Source organism: Mixophyes fleayi, chromosome 2 (assembly GCF_038048845.1).
Source record: "Mixophyes fleayi isolate aMixFle1 chromosome 2, aMixFle1.hap1, whole genome shotgun sequence".
NCBI classification, from domain to species: domain Eukaryota; kingdom Metazoa; phylum Chordata; class Amphibia; order Anura; family Limnodynastidae; genus Mixophyes; species Mixophyes fleayi.
In genome coordinates, this window is record NC_134403.1 from 72,558,283 (window position 1) to 72,582,393 (window position 24,111).

A 24,111-nucleotide genomic window follows, 5' to 3' on the forward strand; every position below is an offset into this window, starting at 1 on the left:
TACATCAATATGTCTTGATATGCAATGAAGTTCACACAGCTTGTTGAGGAGCGCTGAGATTGGGCACATGAAGCACTCCATTAATTTCCATGAATGAAATCCAGCTCATCACATACAAAATAATATTCATATATGTTTGATTTGTTGCCCAGGATTCCATTGGTTGAATTGAATGAAATCTTTCTGAATGCATGAAAAACGCAGAGCCCCGGACATGCGCCAGTGAAAAGTGGGGACACCAACTTCACTGACCTGATCATGAATATTAATTATACTTGCTGACAACCTACTGTAAAGTCCTGAAAATAAAAACATTTATTTCAACGACCCATTTAAAATTTATGTACAAGGCATCAGGTCCTACGCATAAAAGACACCAAGTTAGAGGGCTTCAGTTGCATTTTCAATTTAGTGGGCGAAATTGAGGCCTTCTGTCCAACATCTGTATGTGATTATTGTGTGGTCTTCAAATATACTAATAGTGATTCACTAATGTCAGCTTTCTGAACAAAGACAACACCCTTTGTGTGAATGTGACCATACTAATCTAATTTTACAGAACTAAAGAAAAAACTCAGTTGGTCTACCCCTTTCATTTTCTTAAGATAAGGGAACAACAGCCAGATTATGTTCAGTAGTAGAGTAGATGTAAAAATCATTTTGCTTATGTGTCTAATATTATTACGGTCAATGGGCCTGAATCATTAAGGAGAGCAAAGCATAAAAAAGAGTAAATTTGCTCCTGGGCAAAACCATTTTGCATTGGAGGGGGAGGTAAATTTAAAATGTGGGGACAGATTTATAGTTGGGGTAGGGCTTGTCCTAGATCAACTTTACATTTCAGTGTAAAAATAAATCTATCTAGTATTTGTGTGCTAAATGAAAAAGCAGCCAGTATTATCTTATGTGCAAAATGATTAACTAATTTGCACCTCTTGCATTATAACATGATTTTGTTCCAGAGAACATTAACTCCTTTTTTTGCCTTACTTTCCTTAATGACTCAGGTCTGTACCGTATACCTGCAATTCTCACATATACATGCCACATTTTCTTTGCGGTTGAATTGCATGCAAAAGTTTTATATCTTAATGCTGGCATGTACAAAAGCTAGATATCTCTCGACATTCATTCTCATTTTGATAAGGGGTGATAAAGTAAGACATTGCACTAAGGCATTGCATTGCTTGCTTAAATGAACACTAACCATAACCATATAAAGTAAATATAAAGAGGTGAATGTACAATTATATATTTCTAGAACAATTTAACTAGCTTCTTTAAATGTGTCAATTGAGAGTATCTTACATTCCCTCCACAGCCCACCAGCGGTCCTTAGGACATAAGCCCCACAGATAAAATGTGAAAATGCCTCCTGCTTATGTGAAGTGAGGCACATCAAGCCAAACGACCTTAAACTTATCCACATGTTCAAGAGCTAAGCCCTTACCTATTAAGGGTTAAGTTGTTAGATATCTCCAGCCAATAGAATCCTGTGGGAGTGTCTGGGATGGTGTGTCCATATATACTCACGCAAAGGATGCTGGGGCCTCTTCCATCACAGAAATCCCCTCCCACTCTCCCTTGGTTTTATGGATATGGTTTAAAAGTTGGTAATGGTTACAGACTGAGTACGGTTAGGCGGGAGAGCTATTGCAGTCGGCTATTAGGGCGTACGGTCGGTTTTATCGCTGATTGGCTAATGCCATCACATACTTCGAAGCACCCTGGTTCGTGGTTACATTGTATGGTGACCCGGTGGTCTGCATTGTACGGCAATTCACCCGTGATCCCAGAAGTCATGTGGTCACTACTACGCCAGATTTAGCACCGGCCAATTGTAAGGGACTAGGTCCCGTTACCAGTGGTAGGCCTATTGGTCGTAAGCTGTTTGGTTTAGCCTTTAGTAGTTAGCCGAAGGCAAGTGCTCTCGCCGCCACCAGGTTTATACATATTGATAAACTGTGGCCTATTTAGCCAAAGCAGAAGTTGTCGGTGTTTTTATTTATTAGTGGTAAGAGATAGCGTTATGTCTGTTAAGGAGGTTTGTGCGTGAAAGATGAATCTGTGGTATGAAGTTTATGTCTGATCTGGATCACATGAGGTGACAGGAGGCTGCATGGGTGATTGGCAGTCACAGTCCCTTGTTTTCTCATAGCCTGGAGAGAACATAAAACTATGTCTAGCGTAAGAATCAGATAGAACTAGACACAATTAAAGTACATTTTTGAGGTTAGTGTGCCTTAATCATAGTACAACATGACCACTTTAATTCTATTGCAGAAGCTGGGCTTCTATAGACACCTTTGTTTCCATTCACCTGCTGCCCACATTAAAACAAACATTACAAATGAACAAATGGAAGATAAACCACTGAAAGTAGATGGATATTCCCAGACACATTGCAGCATTGATCAAGGTTAGCTGAGAGGCTCAGCTGTGGCAGAGAAGGGAGTGATCATGTGATGCTCACATCCAATCCTGGGAAGCCCCCTTTGGCCAGGTACTCACTGATTTGACCAATGGTTCCCATCCCTTTTAATAATGCTAGTTGACCTAAGTAAACCCTCACAATGAGATACATACATTGTGACCTCATAAATGGTCAGCATTACAAAAGAAACTAAATATGTGTATTTGTTCCGAAAATGTAAAGACTTTTAGGAAGTGTATTTACAGAAGAGAATGTGCCACATGTTTGGCTGCACACAGCATCGGAAATCATTTCCCTTTGTGTGAATGCTTGCAGTAATCAGAGGAAAACAATCCAAGCGGCATTGGGTTTGAAGTTTATATGTTTTGTTAAAAGGCCTTTGGCAAAATGACATTGCTAATAGAGTAGTGTAATAAAACTCAGAATGAAAGTGTCCTGAGTTCACAAGAGCACAATATCTGTAACACCTTCCCTACCAGTGCAGGTCAAAGCATCTTATTCAACTTTATCAATAAATGAAGGAGGAGCCATATGCCACATTTTTCAGAGTATCACACATGTAATCCATCAGAAAATAATATATTTATTTCTCTTTCATTCCTATACCCTAGTGTGACAAAAAATGGATCATCATCATCATCAGTTATTTATATAGCGCCACGAATTCCGCAGCGCTGTACAGAGAACTCATTCACATCAGTCCCTGCCCCATTGGAGCTTACAGTCTAAATTTTCTAACATACAGACACACACACACACACACACACACAGACTAAGGTCAATTTTGATAGCAGCTAATTAACCTACCAGTATGTTTTTAGAGTGTGGGAGGAAACCGGAGTACCCAGAGGAAGCCCACGCAAACACGGGGAGAACATACAAACTCCACACAGTGCTGTGAGGCAGAAGTGCTAACCACTAGGCCACTGTGCTGCCCCGGATCCCTTTGGAAAATGATTGATATTACACCTCCCCAGATATAAGTCAGGAGGCTCCTGCTTTGCCAGATAAGATGCAAAATGATGGCTGAGACCAAGAAATAAGACAAAAGTTTCTAACATGTAAATAAGGATAGGTCAGAAAGACCCGACTCATAGATTATCTATAGGTGTATATCCTACAATAGACATAAATGCTCAGTATATTAGGATAGTCAATTGACTATTAGGGGACACAGATGCAACCATTTTGTCGCCAGTGTTGTTGTTTTGGTTTAAATTGGCCAGAAACTGTTGTGTGTTACCCCAAAATGATCACTTGGCCAAATTGGATCAGATTGTTTGCTGGCATGCACATAGATCTTGTAGACCGATGGCCAGATTGGCCGAACTAATCTTACTGCATGCAGTCAGATGGTCACATGTGGCCAAGTTCACGACTGATCTAGTCATTCAATTTAAAGGGAAAGCAAGTTTATACTTCGTCATGTCATCCATTCCATAGATGCAAAAGTTAGCCTAGGTCTTGCATAGTTTATATACACGTAAAATTATTATGTTTAAGGGAAATATCTATTTACTATTATAAAGTAAAGTGTATTCCATATATAAATGTTCATTGGCACATGTTGATATAGTGTGTCTGTGAGGACCAAGCCATTTACCAAGAAACATTAGTGGAGCCTGGATTGGTTAGACCATAACGCAGCGTCTGTATCCTCCACCTGGTTCCTAGGAATTGTGACCCCATGTTTCAAAGAGGAGAGGCTCCATTATAAAGGAGCTTGATTTAAAGATATATTAAAAAATAATTAAACTATTCTCAATCTAACAAAATCCTAAGCTTGAATGGACCACATTTACCATGGGCACTGATTGCCCATTGTAAATGTTTTATATATGGGGCCGGTGCACCTATCTGGTCCACCTAGAACCATACGTTACATGTCTACTCGCAGACTTGAGAGGTGTCTGTATAAAATCCAACTATTAAAACTTTACTGTCTTTCTACTAAAATACTGCATGATTTAACCTCATTATGCCTTAAATTACTAATGAGAATGAGGTGACAAATGGAATGTCGTTTTCATCATCATCATCATCATCATCACCATTTATTTATATAGCGCCACTGATTCCGCAGCGCTGTACAGAGAACTCATTCACATCTGTCCCTGCCCCATTGGAGCATACAGTCTAAATTCCCTAATATAGACACTCACACACACAGACAGACAGAGAGGGAGACAGGTAGACACTAGGGTCAATTTTGATATCAGCCAATTAACCTACTAGTATGTTTTTTGGAGTGTGGGAGGAAACCGGAGCACCCGGAGGAAACCCACGCAAACACAGGGAGAACATACAAACTCACAGATAAGGCCATGGTCGGGAATTTAACTCATGACCCCAGTGCTAACCACTACGCCACCGTGCTGCCCATGTTGCACCTTTGTGTATTTAAAGCCTTCTTTACAGTGGTCAATGTGTACTTAGAAATACACTTTTCCACTGAAGTGTAATTGGGAGCTTCCCATTAAAAGTAGAGGGTGAGACCTGGTCAATGTCAGCTCAGAGCTGGTGCAAAAATAAAGTCCTTAGTGGTGTAGAAAGAGCCACCACTCTGCACAGCTAGGAACTCCCCTACATATGTACTACATCAGTGCTGGCTAACCTGTGACACTCCAGGTGTTGCGAAACTACAAGTCCCAGCATACCCTTCCAGCAATAAGCTGCTATATATTGGCAAAGCATGCTGGGGCTTGTAGTTTCACAACACCTGGAGTGTCACAGGTTAGCCCACACTGCACTACATAGTCCATGCAAGGAAAAGCCTCACTCCTCCCATTAGCTGGTGTAAACTGATATTCCTCCACAAACCCCAACATCTTGCTCAGTAATCCTACATGCTTTGGTGTAAATCTAGGCATACTCGTCAGAGTTGATGCATAATGCACTGACAATGCCAATTTTATGCCACCTCGCAACCATTTTGTGCTTTGTAAATGAGGGCCTATGTATCTGAATACATAACAAGCTTCAAAACCAGACCTAAAGTTATCTGAAGTCCGAACAGAGTTTTAATCTTGCCCCCTCGGATTCTAGATATATAAGAATCTAAAGCTGGGTACACACTACACTGTTTTCGTCCAATAATCGGCTAAATCAGCCGACATATGACCGCTTGTTCAAAAGTCGAGTCAGTGTGTGGAGTGACACGATGGTCGAAAGTCTGCCCAAATGGACGATTCTCGCCTCATTTGGTTGGTCGTACCGTTTAATATTTTCGTTCCAATCTCGTTTCCGCTGTGTAGTGTGTATAAACTTCCGACCGATCCACAACAGTGAGTACGAAATTACAGTCATTGCTCACGACAACATGGCTGTAAAAAGTCGCTAAAGGGACGTCCGCTCTTCCCTTTATCGTCTAAAACAAGGCTAGTGTGTATGCAGTCCATGGACCGAGCGATCGGACCATCGATCGCATGTAAAATCGCTCGGCATAAAAAGTTGGTTGAAATTTCTGTAGTGTGTACCCAGCTTAATACATTATAGGGCCGTGGCTCAAGCAAATTTAGAATGCAGCCGTGTTACAAACCGAAATCCCTGATGTACTGATTCAATCCTTTACCGTTCAATGTGGGGTCTATTGGACGTAAGAAGGAGTAGAGCGTTATGTGAACTCTTACATTAAAATATCATGTATCCTCTTTAAAATTTGGGGGACTTGAGTTGACTTTGCTGCTATCTAACACATTTCTGTCATAATCCTCGCCTGACAAAGCATCAGTCTTGTTCCACTTGTATTATTGGATCACTAACATCAGCTTATAATGATGATTACATAGCAAATATTCATTCACATACATTTACGCCAGGGACAGACCATTGTTTCGCCGGGCCACATAGCAAAATTTTGGATAGGAGCCCGGATCGTTGCTTGCTGATCAGAAGAGGCCTCAGGTCTTTTGATGGTGAAGTGACCCAGTATTTCTGGGGGCCTCTTCACCCCTGGCCTCCGCCGTCACTCCCAGCTTAGCTACCACCATGCTGACACTCATAGCAGTGAATCAGATATTACCTTTCACTAGTCTAACAGACTGATAAAATCTAATAGTTACCATAAATTATTGCTCATGTGTGTTTTTTTGCACAATGTTAATCCCTATTCAGGGTATTCCTCTAATTGCAGACAGTTTGTACTTTAACTATAACTATAAAAAAAAAAAAAATTCAGAAACTGGGACTCTTTACTGGCTACTATAATATTTTAGTGTACAGGCAATATCTGAGGTGAGTCATCTGTACCCACAGCTCAGGTCTTTGGACAGAGTCAAAGCTGCGTTCTTAAGATTACACTCGAGTTCCCTTGAGTGCACTTGGCATGCCTGTGTGCACGCTAAATTATTTTGGCCACAATTGCAGATATTTCTGGCAAAACCACTTCTTAGAATTTAGTTAAAAAACAATAATGATCTGAGAAAAAATACTGTGAGTATTGTTGTCCTTTGAAGAGTTTGATCCTGTGGGACAAGATGAATTTAAGAGCAAGTGTGCATAAATCATAAGTAAGCCTGGCTAGTGTCTGTCTATGTATAATGCCGTTAAAGTTTGCATGCAAGTGCCTGCATTGCATAAATGATAAAGTATTTATTTGTAACTGATTTATTGACATTTTAGTATATTATTAGACGTTTCTGTTGCTTAAAATCTGCAAATTTGTACTGTGCATCCCCACAAAACAATCCACACGAATATCCGTGTATGCCGTTACACTGTGCTAGCTGTTATCATCATCAGCAGCTATTTATATCTACACTTGCCTGAGTTTGGAGAGGCAGAACAGTATAGGGAAGGGGCAGTCTAACAAATTAAGGGTGTGGTCGCGTAATTGGGAACCGATGCAAACCAAAACTGAGATGCACTTATGCCTGTTAAAGTCATATCAATTGTGTGTGTCTGAGGGCTGCTACAAATACACACTGGTGATGACACTCGCCAGCTTCTGATTGGCTGATTGTGAAATCACTTCTGAAGTTGGTAGGTATTATATATTATAGAATTTTGTGAACAAATTTTAAAAGTAATTTTTTTTTGCTGTTTTCATTTGTATACGAGAAGGAATATTATATCTGCTGCATCATATCAAGCCTAAAAGCAAATGTTTTTTATTAACAAAACAAATGTTAACAAACTATACTTGTGCTTACGAATTACGATCAGGTTGTGTGTATGCTTGATGTAAACTTGGCATATACTGTATGTTAGATGTGCAGAGCTGGACATATATTGAGATCCCCACGATACAGGCATAAATACACTATTTTTGCTGGCTGGTTTTTTGGGCATGAATTACACCCAACATGTGTCCTACTCCGCATCAGGCCCTACGCTTTTAATTAAAGTAATATTTTCAGGGAGACATGCTGTATAGGAATATTCTTGTGTATAAAGGGGAAATAGTTGCTTCTCAGATGCCCTGCCTTTTAAAGGGAAACATATATTATATAGGGGTTTGATGCCAAGCAGGGCCGAATCTGTATGGCATTGTTATGCTCTCCCCTTGTTTCTGTGGGTCATCTGTGTGCTCCTGTTTCCTCCAAAGACAAACTGATAGATTAATTGGCTTCTGACAAAATGAACCCTAGTGTGTGTATATCTGTCTATGTGGTAGGAAATATAGACTGTAAGCTCCACCTTGGCAGGGTCTGATATCAATGATTAACTTTAAAATTAACTTTAAGATTAACTTTATTATATAAAAGCTGACATATTATACTCCTTATTCCTGACCACAATTTGTCTGTCTAACAACACGCCAAAGCATCATGGCAGTTAGATTCTCAGCGCTACATTGCTTTTATTCCTTAAATCTTTAAAGCTGACTTAAGGGTAATGTCATAGTAGCCATATTTCTGTGTAAAGTTGTGTCTGCTAAAATTACTACTCTAAATATTGAGGGCCTGAGTCATTAAGTAAAGTAAAGCACAAAAGGAGTAAATGTTCTCTGGGACAAACCATGTTGCAATGCAAGGGGTGCAAATTGGTCTATTATTTTGCACATAAGTTAAATACTGGCTGTTTTTTCATGTAGCACACAAATTATAGCTTTATTTTTACCATGAAATTTAAAGTTGATCTAGGACATGTCCTACCCCAATATAAGTCCCCGCCATCACATTTTAAATTTACTCCCCCCCCCCTCCAATGCAACATGGTTTTGCCCAGGTGCAAAGTTACTCATTTTTTATGCTTTACTCTCCTTAATGACTAGAAAAACAGCCAATCAACTCTGTTTGCCAGGTAATTGTCAGATACAACTGATTTCAATAGAACTGCATTTTCCAGTAGTGTTTAGTCCTCTGGGATAAATCACTGTCATCAACAGCTAAGCCCTCCATTACCATATAATGAACATACAGTATTTAATATATTTGCAACGGTTTCAGTGGTGAGTTTTTTTATTGACATAAGTGCTGGAAAAGTCTGGTACTACCCTAACATGTTTTAGAACCTGAATGGATATTCAGTATAATATAATAATTTATAATAGCACGCTTTAGTCTTAGTACATGTGTTTAAGGTGTGAGTTTCACTTTAATGAGGTGGTAAGTCATTTTCATGAAATCTTGTCAGCTGCAATAAACATCACTTAACCGAAAATGTAATCACATCAATATTATAATTTGCGTAATTGTTTAAGAGATGATTGTTATTATGATTGATAGACTACCATCTCTCCAACATCTGGCGGTCTATCAGCGTACTGTAAATAGGAGTATCGTTTGCTGTTTATTTTTATTTTATTTTATTGTACATAGAAAAGCAAACTTAAATTGTCCACAGAACATAATCTACACCTAAAATTCAAGTTCCTTTAATATTAAAAGACATCGTCTAACATCCACAAAGTTATATTTAAGTAGTCCATTATTAAATGTAACAGGGAAAGTAAATGCAATATATAATTACTGTTACTTTAATGTTTAATAAACACGCAGCAAAACATATAGGGATGATTTTGGGCTGACATATACTTTCCTGAGTTAGGATGAAACAGCAGCCATAGGATAGTTCCAAAGCATTTCCATAGAAGTTATTTGAACAAAAGCCTTTAAAAACATTGAGGGTGATTTATGAAAACTGATGCACAGGTAATTTTATATATTTAAAAATGTGCGGTAACTTATACCAATTAATTATATTCCAATTGTATTTTAGTACAATAATTTAGAATGAAAACAAACACACCTGAATTATGATTGAAGATTCTAAAATTCCATTCTTGCTGCTCCCTAGTTACCATGTAAATATGCTCTTTCCTTAAACGTTTAAGGGGGCAATGTGTTTAAAAGGCACTTTTCATTTTCAGTCTTATTTGGAGAAGTGTCACGTATATAATATGTTTTCTTTTTTTAATTAGTGACAGGGTTTATTTTTTAACATGTATCTTAACCAGTTTAATGTTGGAGTCTCCCTAACTTCTGTTGCTGGCTGCGGTTAAGAATAAGAAAGGCAAATGGTTGGTTTGGATTACAGCATCTTTTCAGCGCTCACCTTTACACCAGTTACACCAGTTATGTTCTAGCAGCAAAAAGATCTCTGTTGACCTATTTGATAGCAATATCTGCAAATGTGCTGTTGTCCTGAGATAAAAATTAAATGATTATATGAATAATTAAATTAATACAAATAGGTTGATTTTATGTTGTTATCTGTTTTCTCTGTAGTTGTTAAATTTAATTTTCCACAAGGACAGAGGTGGGCCATTAATTTCCCCAGGTAGCCTAAGGCTAGGTACACACTGAAGAATTTTCCAAGCACGTGTTATCTACAACGATGGCCTTATCTGTGTGGAGTTTGTATGTTCTCCCTGTGTTTGCGTGGGTTTCCTCCGGGTGCTCCGGTTTCCTCCCACACTCCAAAAAACATACTAGTAGGTTAATTGACTACTATCAAAATTGACCCAAGTCTCTCCCTGTCTGTCTGTCTCCCTCTCTGTCTGTGTGTGTGAGAGTGTGTGTGTCTATATTAGGGAATTTAGACTGTAAGCTCCAATGGGGCAGGGACTGATGTGAGTGAGTTCTCTGTCCAGCGCTGCGGAATCAGTGGCGCTATATAAATAAATGGTGATGATGATGATGATGATGATGATGTTACTAGGGACTGGAGGTCCATCTGGTCAGGCGATTTATGTGTACACACTAGACATGATATACCTTCAGATCTGTGCTCTTTATCTGGTCCCCTAGTTTAGAGAATGACAATTATTAATAATAATAATAATAATAATAATAATAATAATCACTCATTCATTCATTCATTCCTGTCACATTGATAAAAAACCGCCTTGTTATAGCTATCCACATGTCCTTACAAATTTCGACTTTGAAAGAAAATTTTCAGTCTCAGAACGAACAAACAAACTATTCCACCTACAGATCTCTCTACATTTAAGTCACCAGGACATGTTCATTGCCGGCATCGGCTGAAAAGACCATAACTCTGTAAACTCTATGGAGATCATGATCATGAGTGCATACACACTACATGATCGGAAGGTGATTGGAACAAGATTATTAAACAGTACGACCAACCAAATGAAACGTCAATCGGCACTTTGGAACGATTGTCGTTCATAGTGTGATTGTACACACTAGCGCGATATGTGGCCGAGCAGTCGTTTATTGGGTGATTGGCCCGGTAATCAGCTGAAAACCTCCAGTGTGTACCTAGCCTTAGACTGTTTTAAAATATTTAATAAGCTGTGTGTACTTTTTTATCTAGTCAGTTACAATAACAGATACCCTGTTATCTGCCATCATAGGTTTCAAAAGGTTCCCTGCAATGTTCTTGCATCGGCTTGTAATATGGTAGAAAAAAAGTTGTATTAACAAAGTTCATCTTTATTCAAACTATCCTTAGTTCCACAATTTCCTGACACATCTATAAATACAATCGTTATTAGTATTTATAGTATTAACGCTTCACTAAACACTTGTCTCTGTAAAAGTATCCTTGCCTCTGATATGTTTCTGTTCCATGTGTCCTCTGAAATTGTACAATATTCTGCCTTTGTTTTATTTAGTATGCTCAGTGTGCACAACGCGTTTTGTTCCACAAATTGTGCTTTGGGTTCTTGTGCACTTTAGATTACCTTAGTCAATAAATGATTTGAAGGCCACATCCTTTCAGCCTGAGGGTTCCTCCTTATATGCTTACCTCAAACTGCTTCAAAGGCACCAGAAAGCATGTAAGACTTAAATGTTCAGAAGGCTATTAAACACAGAGAGAGTAAGTAAAATGTGCAAGTTAAAAGGAAAGCCGGGTTTATATCACATAAAAGCTCTGAAACTGTAAACATCTGGCGTGGAGTGGCACCTGGGTCCTCCTTAAGAATTTTCAGAATATAGGCCAAGTTAGGAGATGACCGGTTTTTGCAACATGCTTTCCAGATGCCTAAGATAATATCAAAGAACACTGTATAACCACGTATGTTAAACGCATTGTCTATCATTCGTAGCATTCGCACATACTCAATAAAAATAACATTCAAAGGTTGAAAAAATAATCAGTCAACTTACATCCTATAAAAATGTCATCATAATGACAACTTTCGAAGCAAGGAAATAAAGTGTTAATAGAACATTATGTTTCACTGTCATTCCATAAATTAACAGATGAACTTTGATTGACATGCGTATATCTATCAATATATTCATTATTCCATTCTTGCTGTTTGTGAAAACTGGCTTATATGAAAATATGCCTATTTATTAAACATTTTTCAATTTTCAATTTCTCAGTCTTATTTGTAGAAGAGGCATGTGTATAATATATTTTCTTTTTTTAATTACTTATAGGGTTTAACGTTTAACATGTACCCTACACAAGTTTAATGTTTGAGGCTCCCTGGCCGTAATTAGGGATAATAGATAATGGTCGTCCTTGGCTGCCCTTTCATCAGCTTTGTTACCACATGGTCGATTCATCCAAATCTCAACTTGAGTTTACAGGTAAATGTCTTTAAACACATATTCCTCTGGCTCCCCTTATTAATGTAGTAATTCAGGTGACAAATTGTTGTATGATCGATGCCACTGTGATTTCTCCTATGTTTAGAACGTGAAGTAAGTACAGCAGATGGAGAAGGTTCTCCCAGGGAGTTGTTCCTGCCATCTACTGGAGTCAGACTCACATTTCTATAGTTTTAATGTTTTACAAAATAAATGACATTGTCATTTCACATCTATAGACTGACCTACTACATCTTAAACTACAATGTAAAGCGTGGACCAGTAAAACCCAACTTGTTGCAATGGAAAGTTAGAGACACTATGGGTGGACCTTTAGCTTAGTTATATCATTTGTATTACTGTGCTTTATAAGCTTATTATTATTATAAGCAATTATTGATCATCTATGATCAGAAATATATCATCTTTCCTCACATCTATTCCAATTTTGGAAAGACATTGGGGTATATTTACTAAACTGCGGGTTTGAAAAAGTGGAGATGTTGCCTAAAGCAACCAATCAGATTCTAGCTATCATTTTGCCGAATGTACTAAATAAATGATAACTAGAATCTGATTGGTTGCTATAGGCAACACCTCCACTCTTTCAAACCCACAGTTTAGTAAATCTAGCCCATTGTGTCTGTTGGACCCAAATCCTTATATCCTTGTTTCTTTCCAAACTGTCCCTCTTTGGGTTTTATGAATTGTTCTGTATGAATTAATTCCTCCACTGTTTTTTCTCCTAAATATATCTGGATATTTACCCTGCATATTATTATTATTATTATTATTATTATTATTATTATTATTATTATTAAGGAAATCCTTTATTTATATAGCAATGTTCCGCAGAGCTCTACAACCAGAACCTTTTATTCATGCACTGCCCCAGTGGGGCAATCTGATTCCCCTACCACAGACAGCAAATATACACAGCAGGGACAATTAAGCGCTTCCAGATTGCACACTTCATATATGTCCTGTCTAGAAACGCTTTTGCCTGACAGTGTTTATGTTATTGTAAAGCGATGCTGAGTATAAATAAATGCTATATAAATAAATATTAACAGATAAAATAAATAAAGATACATTTCCTGCCAAAATGCCAGCCATACAGCATGCCTGAGCAGGCTGCCACTGGAACCAGGCTGTCACTGACCTCTGTGACCAGGGACAATTAGATCTGCTTCCCGATCCTGTGGCAGGGAACAATTAGATCTGCTTCCCGATCACATGATCATTTTCCATTCAATTGCTGGGATATTGCAGAAACCGGGACTTCTGCCATATTAGGGACACCATCTATGGGCCTGATGCTGAGTTAGAAGCAAAGTAAAAAAAAAGGAGCAAATTTGCACCTTGGCAAAATGATGTTGCATTAGAGGGGGAGGTAAATTTAAAATGTAGGAAAGTATTTATAGTTGGGACAGTCATGTCCTAGATGAATTTTAAATTGCAGTGTAAAAATAAAGCTATGACGTATTTGTGTGCTACGTGAAAAAGCAGCCTTGTGTGCACCCCTTGCATTGTAACATGGTTTGGCCAGAAACAAATTTACTCCTCTATTTTGCTTTGCTCCTAACTTAACATCAGACCCAATGTCTCTACTGGCTAACAGTACAATTCAACTAGTATTAGGTCACTAGTAGAAGTAACATGACATTGCTGAGGGACAAGGGAGACATACATCATATAAGTTCCTCCTGCACCTCTATGCCCCCCCAGTGCAAAAATAATAATAAAATGTATAAAAATATAAAGATGAAAAGTAAAAACAAATTCCCTGCCCTGAACTTCTTTCTCAGTACAACAAAATTGAGCATCCTGTGTGACATTGTATTTTGTATGGGTGTTATTTACTTACACAATAGTAGGTAAATATCACAAAATATTCCTCCCTGCCACATCTGTATCTACCTACCCTAAATATGTTTATCTGTTGAGATGTAACTTATCATGTAAAGCTATGAAGCTGGATGTTTAAAACTAAAACAGGAGTTTTAAATAACTATGTAAGACAGTGATTCCCGACCATGGCCTTATCTGTGTGGAGTTTGTATGTACTCCAGGTGCTCCGGTTTCCTCCCACACTCCAAAACATACTAGTAGTTTAATTGGCTGGTATTAATTTGACCTTAGTCTTTCAGTCTGTGTGTGTGTGTATTTTAGGGAATTTAGACTGTAAGCTCCAATGGGGCAGGGACTGATGTTAGTGAGTTCTCTGTACAGTGCTGTGGAATTAGTGGCGCTATATAAATAATTGATGAGGAGCAAGATGTGTACATATTTGGTATCCAATATTTCCTATTGTTTGCGTGCTTTCCTCTGGGTAATGATTACCAAAAGAAAGCTCTATTTGTCCCAAAGAAAGGTCATTTAAAACTCATTTAGGTAGTCTAAGTAATAAAAGAGGTATTTTAATTTAAACCGATGATTTCCAAATAGTGGAATTTGGTCTGGTCATTATGGGGTGAAACCACCTGGCCATTAAGTGGTCTGAAGCCAAATAACCAACCAGCACCTATAAGAAACCAAAAGATGGGGATGACATACAAACACTTTTGACAGCTTTTGTGTCAAAAGTGAACCCAAGGTCATAGTGCTGCAAGACAGCAATGCTATGCACTATACCATCCTGTTATAAGGTGTTTAAATACTTCTTGATATTTGCAACTATAGTGAGTAAATAATGTATATATAAAAGTCTACCCCAAGTCACAAAATGCAAGGAAAAGTGTACTTCTATACAACTTTTTATACGCTGTCTATGCACTTTCTTTCTATACACCTGTACGTGTCCTTGTGTGCATATTATATATATATATATATATATATATATATATATATATATATATAGCCCTGTTTTGACAACTGACTATCACAACAGTAACTACCCAGCCTTAGGCTGGGTACATGCTACAGTGTTTTCGGCCAATTATCGGGCCAAACACCTGATAAACGACCGTTCAGCCCAATACTGCATTAGTATGTACAGTTAGAACTATCGTTCTAAAGCACCGACCATCGTTTGCTTTGATTGTTCAGCAGAGCTATAAAACTCGGTCAGCTATGGAATGACATTCTTCCAATCCTGCAGTGTGTATGCACTCACCATCAGGATCTCTATACAGTTTACAGAGTCATGATCTTTTCAGCAGACGGTTATGACAATTGAGGAGCACAGATCTGAGGACAAATCTTCTAAAACATGTATAGTGTGTACATATGAATCTGCATGCTGATCAAGTTTTTCCTTTTTCAGTCACTAGTAAAATCGTTATAGATACACATAGATAACACATTGATCGGAAAATTCTGTAGTGTGTACCCAGCTTTACTGTAGCTACAGCTTACTTACTGAACAGATAGTGACTGGAAGGTTAGCAAGTGTTTTGGTTTCCTGTAGACATACAGAAGTGTTTTCTTGTGTACAAACGGAAAAGAGTTGCACTAAAGTACAGTGCTGGGGATCCATACCAGATGCTTCCAGCATACCAGCATGATAACACTGGAAATGAAATGTAACTTTTGCATAGAATGTTCATAAAAATATGTCTTATTTAAGCAGCAACTTGTGTTACTAAATTATAACCATTTCTATAGCATGCTGTACCCTTTGTTTCCTTAGATGCTTCCATTAAATGCACAACATGTATCTTTGTACTAGTTAATTCTATCTTCAGCCCACTACATTGCTGAACACTGATTATTAGATGATGAAATCCATGTAAAACTAATGGGCTGTAGTCTCAATGACCACTTTGCTGCTTGCCTATTTTTTAGTCTATCCCTGCAACCATTATATTGGTGTTTTATTTTATTTTTATCTTTTTCTAGATGAGCAGTTATTGTTGTATTGTGTCTACAAAAGTATTTTGTTAGAACTAAACACCGATGATAATTTCATTTGATTTGGACTCAATACCTCCTTTAAAGTGTTCAAAGTGTTTATTTACTTGTCACACCTTACCCATACATATAAACCGCATAATTCTATTATTCTGGCCTATTAATAAAAATGCAGAAACTGTAATGAAATAGTCATTTTCTGATAGAAGGATAGTATTGTTGGTGTATTTTAGAGAATCTCCTTATAGTATAATGAAACTGCTAAAGGAACTTCCCCCCCCCCCCCCCCACTACTGCTAATGTAATATTTTAATTAGTTAATTAAAGAGACAAACAATGCTCTCAGTGTATTCTAGTTACTGCTATACATTTCAGTTGTATAATTGTGGGCACTGTAGAACAAGCAGCAGAAGTATGATATGTAATTTAATTTAAATAATCTAGTTAAGCTGTTTGGTTTTGTGTAAGTGACACCACTAACTCTGAATCTGAGGATGCAGAATTGAATTGTTACGTACCAATCGGTTCATTTTTGTGAGTTGCTTTATTCTGTAGTGATGTAACAAGTTGGCATACAATTTATCTACAGTAAGTTAAACCAATGGGAATGAAAAACTAAACCATTAAACTGAGAACGCTCTATCGCCTCCATATTCCTGGTGGTTTATGTTCCTTAATTTTTGACAATGAATTTCACCTTTAGCAAATGTCCAATCAACACCAGGAGCAACAGCTGTAGTAGGAAAATTAACTTTTCACATTTAATCAACGTACAGTAAAAGGTTCGGCCGCCGAACGTGAGGGATTTCTGACGTGTCTTTTCTTTAGAATTTCAGAGGCTATTCTCTCTTGTTTTGACACTTATAGGGGTTAAGGTTAGTTTGTTTTGTATATCTTCATGTGGTGAATTTATACAAGACACAAGCTCACAGCTACTCTTGTAAAAGATTCAACTGTGTCCTGCAGAGATTCTCTCTATTAACGTAGTCCACTGCTTATAACATATGTTTTTGAACATGATTACACAAAGCTGGGATAACAAACGAGCTACGATTTGTAGTTACACAGAGAGTTCAAACTCCATGAGCTAAATATATATATATATATATATATATATATATATATATATACATACATTCATACATACACATATGTACATACACACATATATATATATATATATATATATATATATATATATATATATATATATTTAAATTTATACAGCCCAAAATATATCCCAGTTACTGACAATTTCTAGTTTTCAGCATTGTGCATTACAGCCAGTTCTGAATATTTGAGTACATATTTTGCTGCACCTCCATAAGATACGATGTCTTGTATATAATAACAGGAAACACCTGTAAATTACCCTTAGATCAAACTTACCCTTAGACAAACAGGCTGACATAGGATAAAAAAAACATTGGCACACCGGTAAGAGAGATGTTTTACATCATTGTCACTGTACTTATAAGCTGACTTCATAAATTCTATAAAGTCTGACAATTTAATCAATACAAAATATACTTACTAAAAAACAGAATAAGTAAAATGTTTTCAAATGAATGTACAATATTCAATCTACAGTGTATCTTATTAAACACTAAAAAGCGCATTATATTTGTTTGCCCTTGAAAACATATAAATAATATATATAGTGATTTTGTTTTATGTCAAAACTTTTCACATAAAAGAAGTTAATGAGTAAAGCTGGAAAGACAATATTATCTTTCTAACATGCCTTATTTTTTTCTATGGTCAAATATGATTGATAAACCATTACGTTAATACAACAACGTTGACCTGCGCGATAAATTTGAACGACTGATATCAGAAACCGTATGAATATCACCATGAGCTCCTTTGCCTCCATAAGACACGTTTTAACCCTATCAAGCCTGCATGTGACTACATCCGCAAAGGACAGATCTTGTTGACGTACACCAAAGTGATGTTTGACGGTATACTCACTGCAATATAATCAAAACTTAAAAATACAATCTACAGTTGTATATATTCAACATGTGGGAATGATACTACATACCCTAACTAATGCTAGCCTTGGAGAAAACACAAACAACTTAAGCATTTATTAGGAATAAATAACATTATAGACTGCATGAGTCATTCAAGGGGTGTTTCAAAAACTTTAACGACAACAACGCCAGTGTTTCCCTACGCTGACAGAATTTCAAATGATCAGTGCGAGAAAATCGAAACCGATCTATACAGGGAAGGAACATTCCCATGAAGAGATAGTATTCCTCTGTGTAAATCAACAGAACGATGAACACTAATCCTCATAACAAGCTTTATGTCATGGCTAGGCTTCTACTGTCCGTTGCCAGAACTTGTAAGCGAGCGCTAAAGTCAGTCATTTTGGAACCTGTTGCGTGTTCTGCAAAATTCTGACTGGATAAGCAGTATGTATTGTATTCCTTTAGAAATAGAAAACAACTGTTAGACGGCATAAATTATCTATCTAGTCGTTTCATGTCTATAGTAACGCATTTTGTCAGCAAATATACTCCCTTTTTTCTTAACCCATTCTGTACTCAGTGGCTACCAATATATCATTTTGTAGCAGTACATTAATACAGCGTACACTATATAGGGTATCATGCTATATGTCAGCACAGTAGTACTGTCCTTTAATAGTTTATTATTGATTAAATATTGTTAAAAAAATACTCGTTTCATTTTCCCATCATTTCTAGAGGAGATCTGGGCATGTGACAGTTGTACGATGAGCTAAGATAGCAGTACACTATTTCATGTTTGGAATGTTTGGGGACCATCTTTAGAATGTTATACTATTTTTCAGGCTTACAATACGTTACATATGCAAATTGTAATGCTCCTTCCTGTAGCTCTTTTATTATGCAAAACGACCCAGTATTACATTATTTTGTTGCAAACATATATTATGTGTATAATTGTTCTGAAAATAAAAACCATTATAATTGAAAAATGTGTGTTATTAAATAAAAAGGTTTATCAGTGTAGAAGATGAAAGTAACTGTAAAGTCCCTGCAACTTACTGCCTATAGAAACACACTTGGTTACATATAAAACACATTTAGCTGGATGCATAACTTTTACACTGTGTATCACTGCTTTATGCTTCACCACTATTTTATAACTCCACGGCGTGAATATAATGTCACAGTAGGTAACAGAGGAACTACTTCGTATGGCCGAGAGCTCTATTTCCTTCGCTTCCTGAAATAAAAAAATCAGCCTGTAGCTCATTGCTCCTCGATTTGCTAAAGGTCCCAACAGGAGCAGAGAGGTCAAGTGTTAATTAAACAAACATGATTTTGACATTTGTCTGTGTAAATGGATGTGTCTAATAAAACTCCTTCCCCATGGTGAGCTCAAAATAATATATCACCTTAATTACATCTAACAGCAGTAACATAAGCTTTGACACTGACATACATAGAAATTAAACTGTAAAAGTCACATACAAAATGCCTTTCTTTTTATCATTTAAAGGGAATCATTTAGGTGTTATCAGTATCATTATAATGTGGCAGCATTTATGTTTGTATATTAAATATATTATGGTGTTGTGGATGCTCTAGTGGTATTAAAACACTATTTATTCATTGATATATGGTTTATTCCTAGTACTTTTACTGTTTTTATTTTATTTGAATTTAGTTGTCTGTTAAGTCTTTCTAATTACTTATGCATTTTGATTGTTGAATCTTTATTTGTACTAATACGGTGTCTCTAACACATCAGCAGAATCATTCCTATAGCATGTTATTAATGGGCAGAGTACTAGGTAATGACCATCCTTGTCTGTGTTGTCCTAGTACATACTGGCTTGAACTCCATTGCCTCTGATTTGAAACGGCGTGTGATATGACTTCAGGGAATATAAACACTTTATTACTTACTGAGTATATATAATAGGATACTGAACTGGTTACTGCAACACATGAAGTAATGCAAGTTCAGCTAGGCTAAGCGTCCTCTAAAAAGATTGTTCATATACTTCACAACAAAGTGGGATAACTTTGTCATGCAACACAGTGTTACACTGTGATGGACTGCTTAAAAGCGTGTCTATGTTAGGGCATTCAAAGGCAATCAAATACGAAAGCAAGTCATGTACTGCAAAATATACAAAATGAACAGCTTTAATTATTGTTGTAAAACTTAAATGCCACAGCTAAAAGGTCTCAGTTTTAGTGCAGCACTCACACTAGGCTTGTAAACACAAGATAAATAATCATTGTTAAACAGACAATGTGTAAGACATAAACATCACACGGAACCACACAGATGTGCGCTGCAGCTGATGTTGGTGATGTTGAGAGTCTGTTTAATATCTATCTATCTATATCTATCTATATATCTATATCTATCTATATATATCTATCTATATATATATATATATATATATATATATATATATATATATATATATATATATATACAGTTCTGTAACAGTGAAATGCATTGCAACACTTCAGATCCAGCTTTCTTACAGAACTTGCAGCACTTTGTAAAGTGTTCACTGTTTTTGTGACATTTAGATTGGCGTAGTAAATAAAAATGTCTCTTATATAGTGGTTTTAGAGTACAACATATTTGATGTACTCATTTAGTGTCCAGAAGTCATTAGAGGAAAATAAACTAATGAATAATATTTTAATAATTTAAGAAACTGACACAATTGCTGAGTGGTCAGAGCCTGGGAGACTTGAGAGCTTATAGGTGGATGTCAGACAATGATTGGAACACCTGAAGGTGCTCCGCCATCCATACACTGACATAGGATACATACACAGGAGTTGGGTATAATTGCCGGGAGATTTGAGGTCCATTTACATTACATTATGAATTTCTATTAGATCTTAGGCCAGAGAGGGCACCTGGCATACTGGATACATTTTGTATATTATTTCATATTTAGAATATAAAATGAGTTTGTTATAATAAATAAAGATAAAGACTCCTGGGCAGGCCTCTGGATTTCTTAGGGCTTCTTACAGAAACATATTATGTATATTATTATACTGCCCAATGAAGCATCTGACGTAAATCCAGTACAATTTCCATGTGCCATATTCCCTCACAGGTCTATAATATTATTATACCTTAACCTCTCAGCACCTTACAGAGATACTATCTAATCATTCACAATCTATATTCTCTGCCACACAAATACACACGCTAGGATTCATGTAGTCAGAAGCCCCCTAAACTACCAGTGTGTTTATGGAGCACATAATTAGAGACCTTGGTTAGAATCAAGCCCATGGCCGCAGTACTGTGAGGCAGCAATGCTGACCACTGTGCCACAGTGTCCACCTTGTAAAGTAGACATCATAACAAACTCCGTGCTGGGCCCCTTGTCTACAGCAAAGTGTGATGAAAACCTTTCCGGCTGCACAATTAAATTAGTCTGCGTAATGTAATGAAGGAAATGCTTCTTCCTAGTTTCTGCACGGGAAACATAATTAACCGTGAAAAGTGATAATGTGGCCTAGGTCAGCCAGGCTTTGCTGTCTAATTCACAACAGGAGTGTATGACATCCCTTTCTGTCTACTAGCAAGTGTGTATGTCAGGGATGTAAGTGACACGTGCCTCTGAGTCCGGCACGGCTGAAGGTGTATGTTAGTGAGGTACTATAGCACTGACTAAAGCTTTATTTACAATAAACGTGTAATGAGTGTGGACAGTAGCTGGCTCAAAGTATATATGTTTTATTCCCATACAGGTTTGTGCTGACAGGATGTAAAAAGTAATTTAAAGGACATTTTGAGAGAATGAGAAGTTAGAATACATGTCTGGAAGGCAGGATGGTATTCTGCTACATGAGGTGCCCCATGTACATGTGTACATATAATTTACATGGTCTATTATTTCTCAGTACAGCGTGCTGGGCTGGTATAGATAAGAATTAACTGTAAAATAGACAGTAGCAGATCCAAGCTGGTTTCCCAACAATCAACTTAAACATGCAGATTAACCTGACTTGTTCAGTCTGGGGATATTGTGAGGGATGTGTAACTAATGCAGACTCCACATACAAGATATGAAAGGCTTTGCCAGTCACTGTCGCTCTCCACATACCTTCATAAACAGCGGGCAAGAGGGGCATCGTCTGTTGGCTCAGTGGGATGTGGACATGGACCAGGCACCTTCCATTCTCCACACAGAGAAGGCATAGCTGAGTCTTTCATGGGCAAGGTAGTTACAGCTGGCAATCTTGTGGTCCAGCTCATCACTTTGCAAGACCTGGTACAGGAAATCAATATAGCGTGAAGCCAGCTTCAAGGTCTGTATCTTGCTTAGTTTATCAGATGGCAATGTAGGAATGATCTTTCTCAGCTCTGCAAAAGCGTCATTTAGGGATTGTGTGCGCTGCCGCTCTCTCACGTTGGCAATTATTCTCTGAGTGTGTACATCCTCAAATGTTTCTATTTGGGGACTCCTTTTGCTGCGCTTGCATGTCGGGGATAGGGGCACCCTCCCCTCACCACCTTTGCCCACCAGCACTGTGCGCTTACGTATAGCTTTATTCTGTTGGCTCTCAGCCTCTTCCTCACTGGTTACCATGCTGCCTTCAGGGGAGTCGGGGCATGCTCCTTCTTCTTTCATCTTGTATGAGGTGGTTCCTGCTGCCTGAACCCTACTTGTGATCCTCCCCCAGCAGCCAGCAAGGGGATGCTGTCTTATTGTTGCCAGGACCTTTTAAAGTGGTAGAGGCAAGAGTCTGTATTCAGTATGGTAAAACAAACTAGGTGGCAATGCCAGCACAACTGGTAGTCAGTGGTATCTCCCAGCAGCTCACACAGAGTGTCTGCTCCTGGACTTCGCAGGCTTCCCGAATAGTGCTCCTATCCTTTCCTCTTTTCTTTCACTCCTCATTTTTTGGATGTTAAGGAGGGATTTCACAAGAAATTGGCCTGGTGCTTCTTCTGATTGGATCGCCCAAGCCGATGAAGTGGGGAGGAGGGATCCATAAATTCTCTCTTCCTCCTTGATTCCAAATAGCCCCTTTTCCTCCCTCCCTCTCGCCTTTCCTTCAGTCAAAACCAATCCATCATGGAAAGGTAGTATAAACGTTGCTGGACATTATGGTTTCCAGATTTAAGCCCCGCAGGCACAGATGCACAGTGAACGGAAGGCTGAAGCAGACTGCCCATCAAGAAAGGAGTAACAAAGAGGCGGCATCAGACCCCTTAGGCGCCACTGAGGGGGTACAGGGGGCCTTTACCAGGGAATCATTGCCACCCTTTAAATCTTTGGGACACTTCATCATTTACACATATATGTTGCAGTAGACAGTCCATTCAGAATTCATAATTTCTCTATCAACAACTGCTGCTGCTAGGCAGAGGGCTACCTTATAGAGAGGCATTGCCTTGTGGTGACAGTTTACTGTAAGAGAGGAGCTTAGTAAATATACACAGTTTTGACAGAGTCTACCAGTGCAAATCCTAACCAGATGAAGAGAGGATGACTCTTTGCTTCCCGGACTAGTACACGTTTGTGTCCCCAAATCCCCTAATCAGAGCAAACTGCCAGTAACGGTTTGATGTAACATTGGACTGCTCGGATATATCTTGGGAATGGAGACGCTGTGATGCTTCTGCCAATTCCAAAATCTACAGATATATATATATATACACACACACACAAAGACGCAGAACCATCTAAAAAAATCAAGATGAATCATCTTGTCTAAACAGGATAGCAAACATAATGTTGTTAATGTTCCAACAAAAACAGGCAATGGCAAAAAATAACAATAACACTTTATTTGTGCGCTTGGCAGTTTCTGCTGCTCAAAGAACAGGATTTGCAAATCAACGTAGATTAGATACATATACAAATCTCCA

The 24,111-nt window shown here is 37.8% G+C and overlaps 1 protein-coding gene across 1 annotated transcript in view; it reads right to left on the minus strand.

Moving 5' to 3' along the window:
- Window positions 1–23,147, minus strand: part of LOC142141120 (twist-related protein 2-like) — a 47,809-nt gene extending 24,662 nt beyond the window's left edge. The window contains exon 1 of the mRNA XM_075199258.1: window positions 22,340–23,147. Within this exon, the coding sequence (XP_075055359.1) occupies window positions 22,379–22,867 (489 nt within the window). The 5' untranslated portion in view covers window positions 22,868–23,147 and the 3' untranslated portion in view covers window positions 22,340–22,378. The remainder of the gene's footprint in view (window positions 1–22,339) is intronic.
- Between the last annotated feature and the right edge of the window lie 964 nt (window positions 23,148–24,111).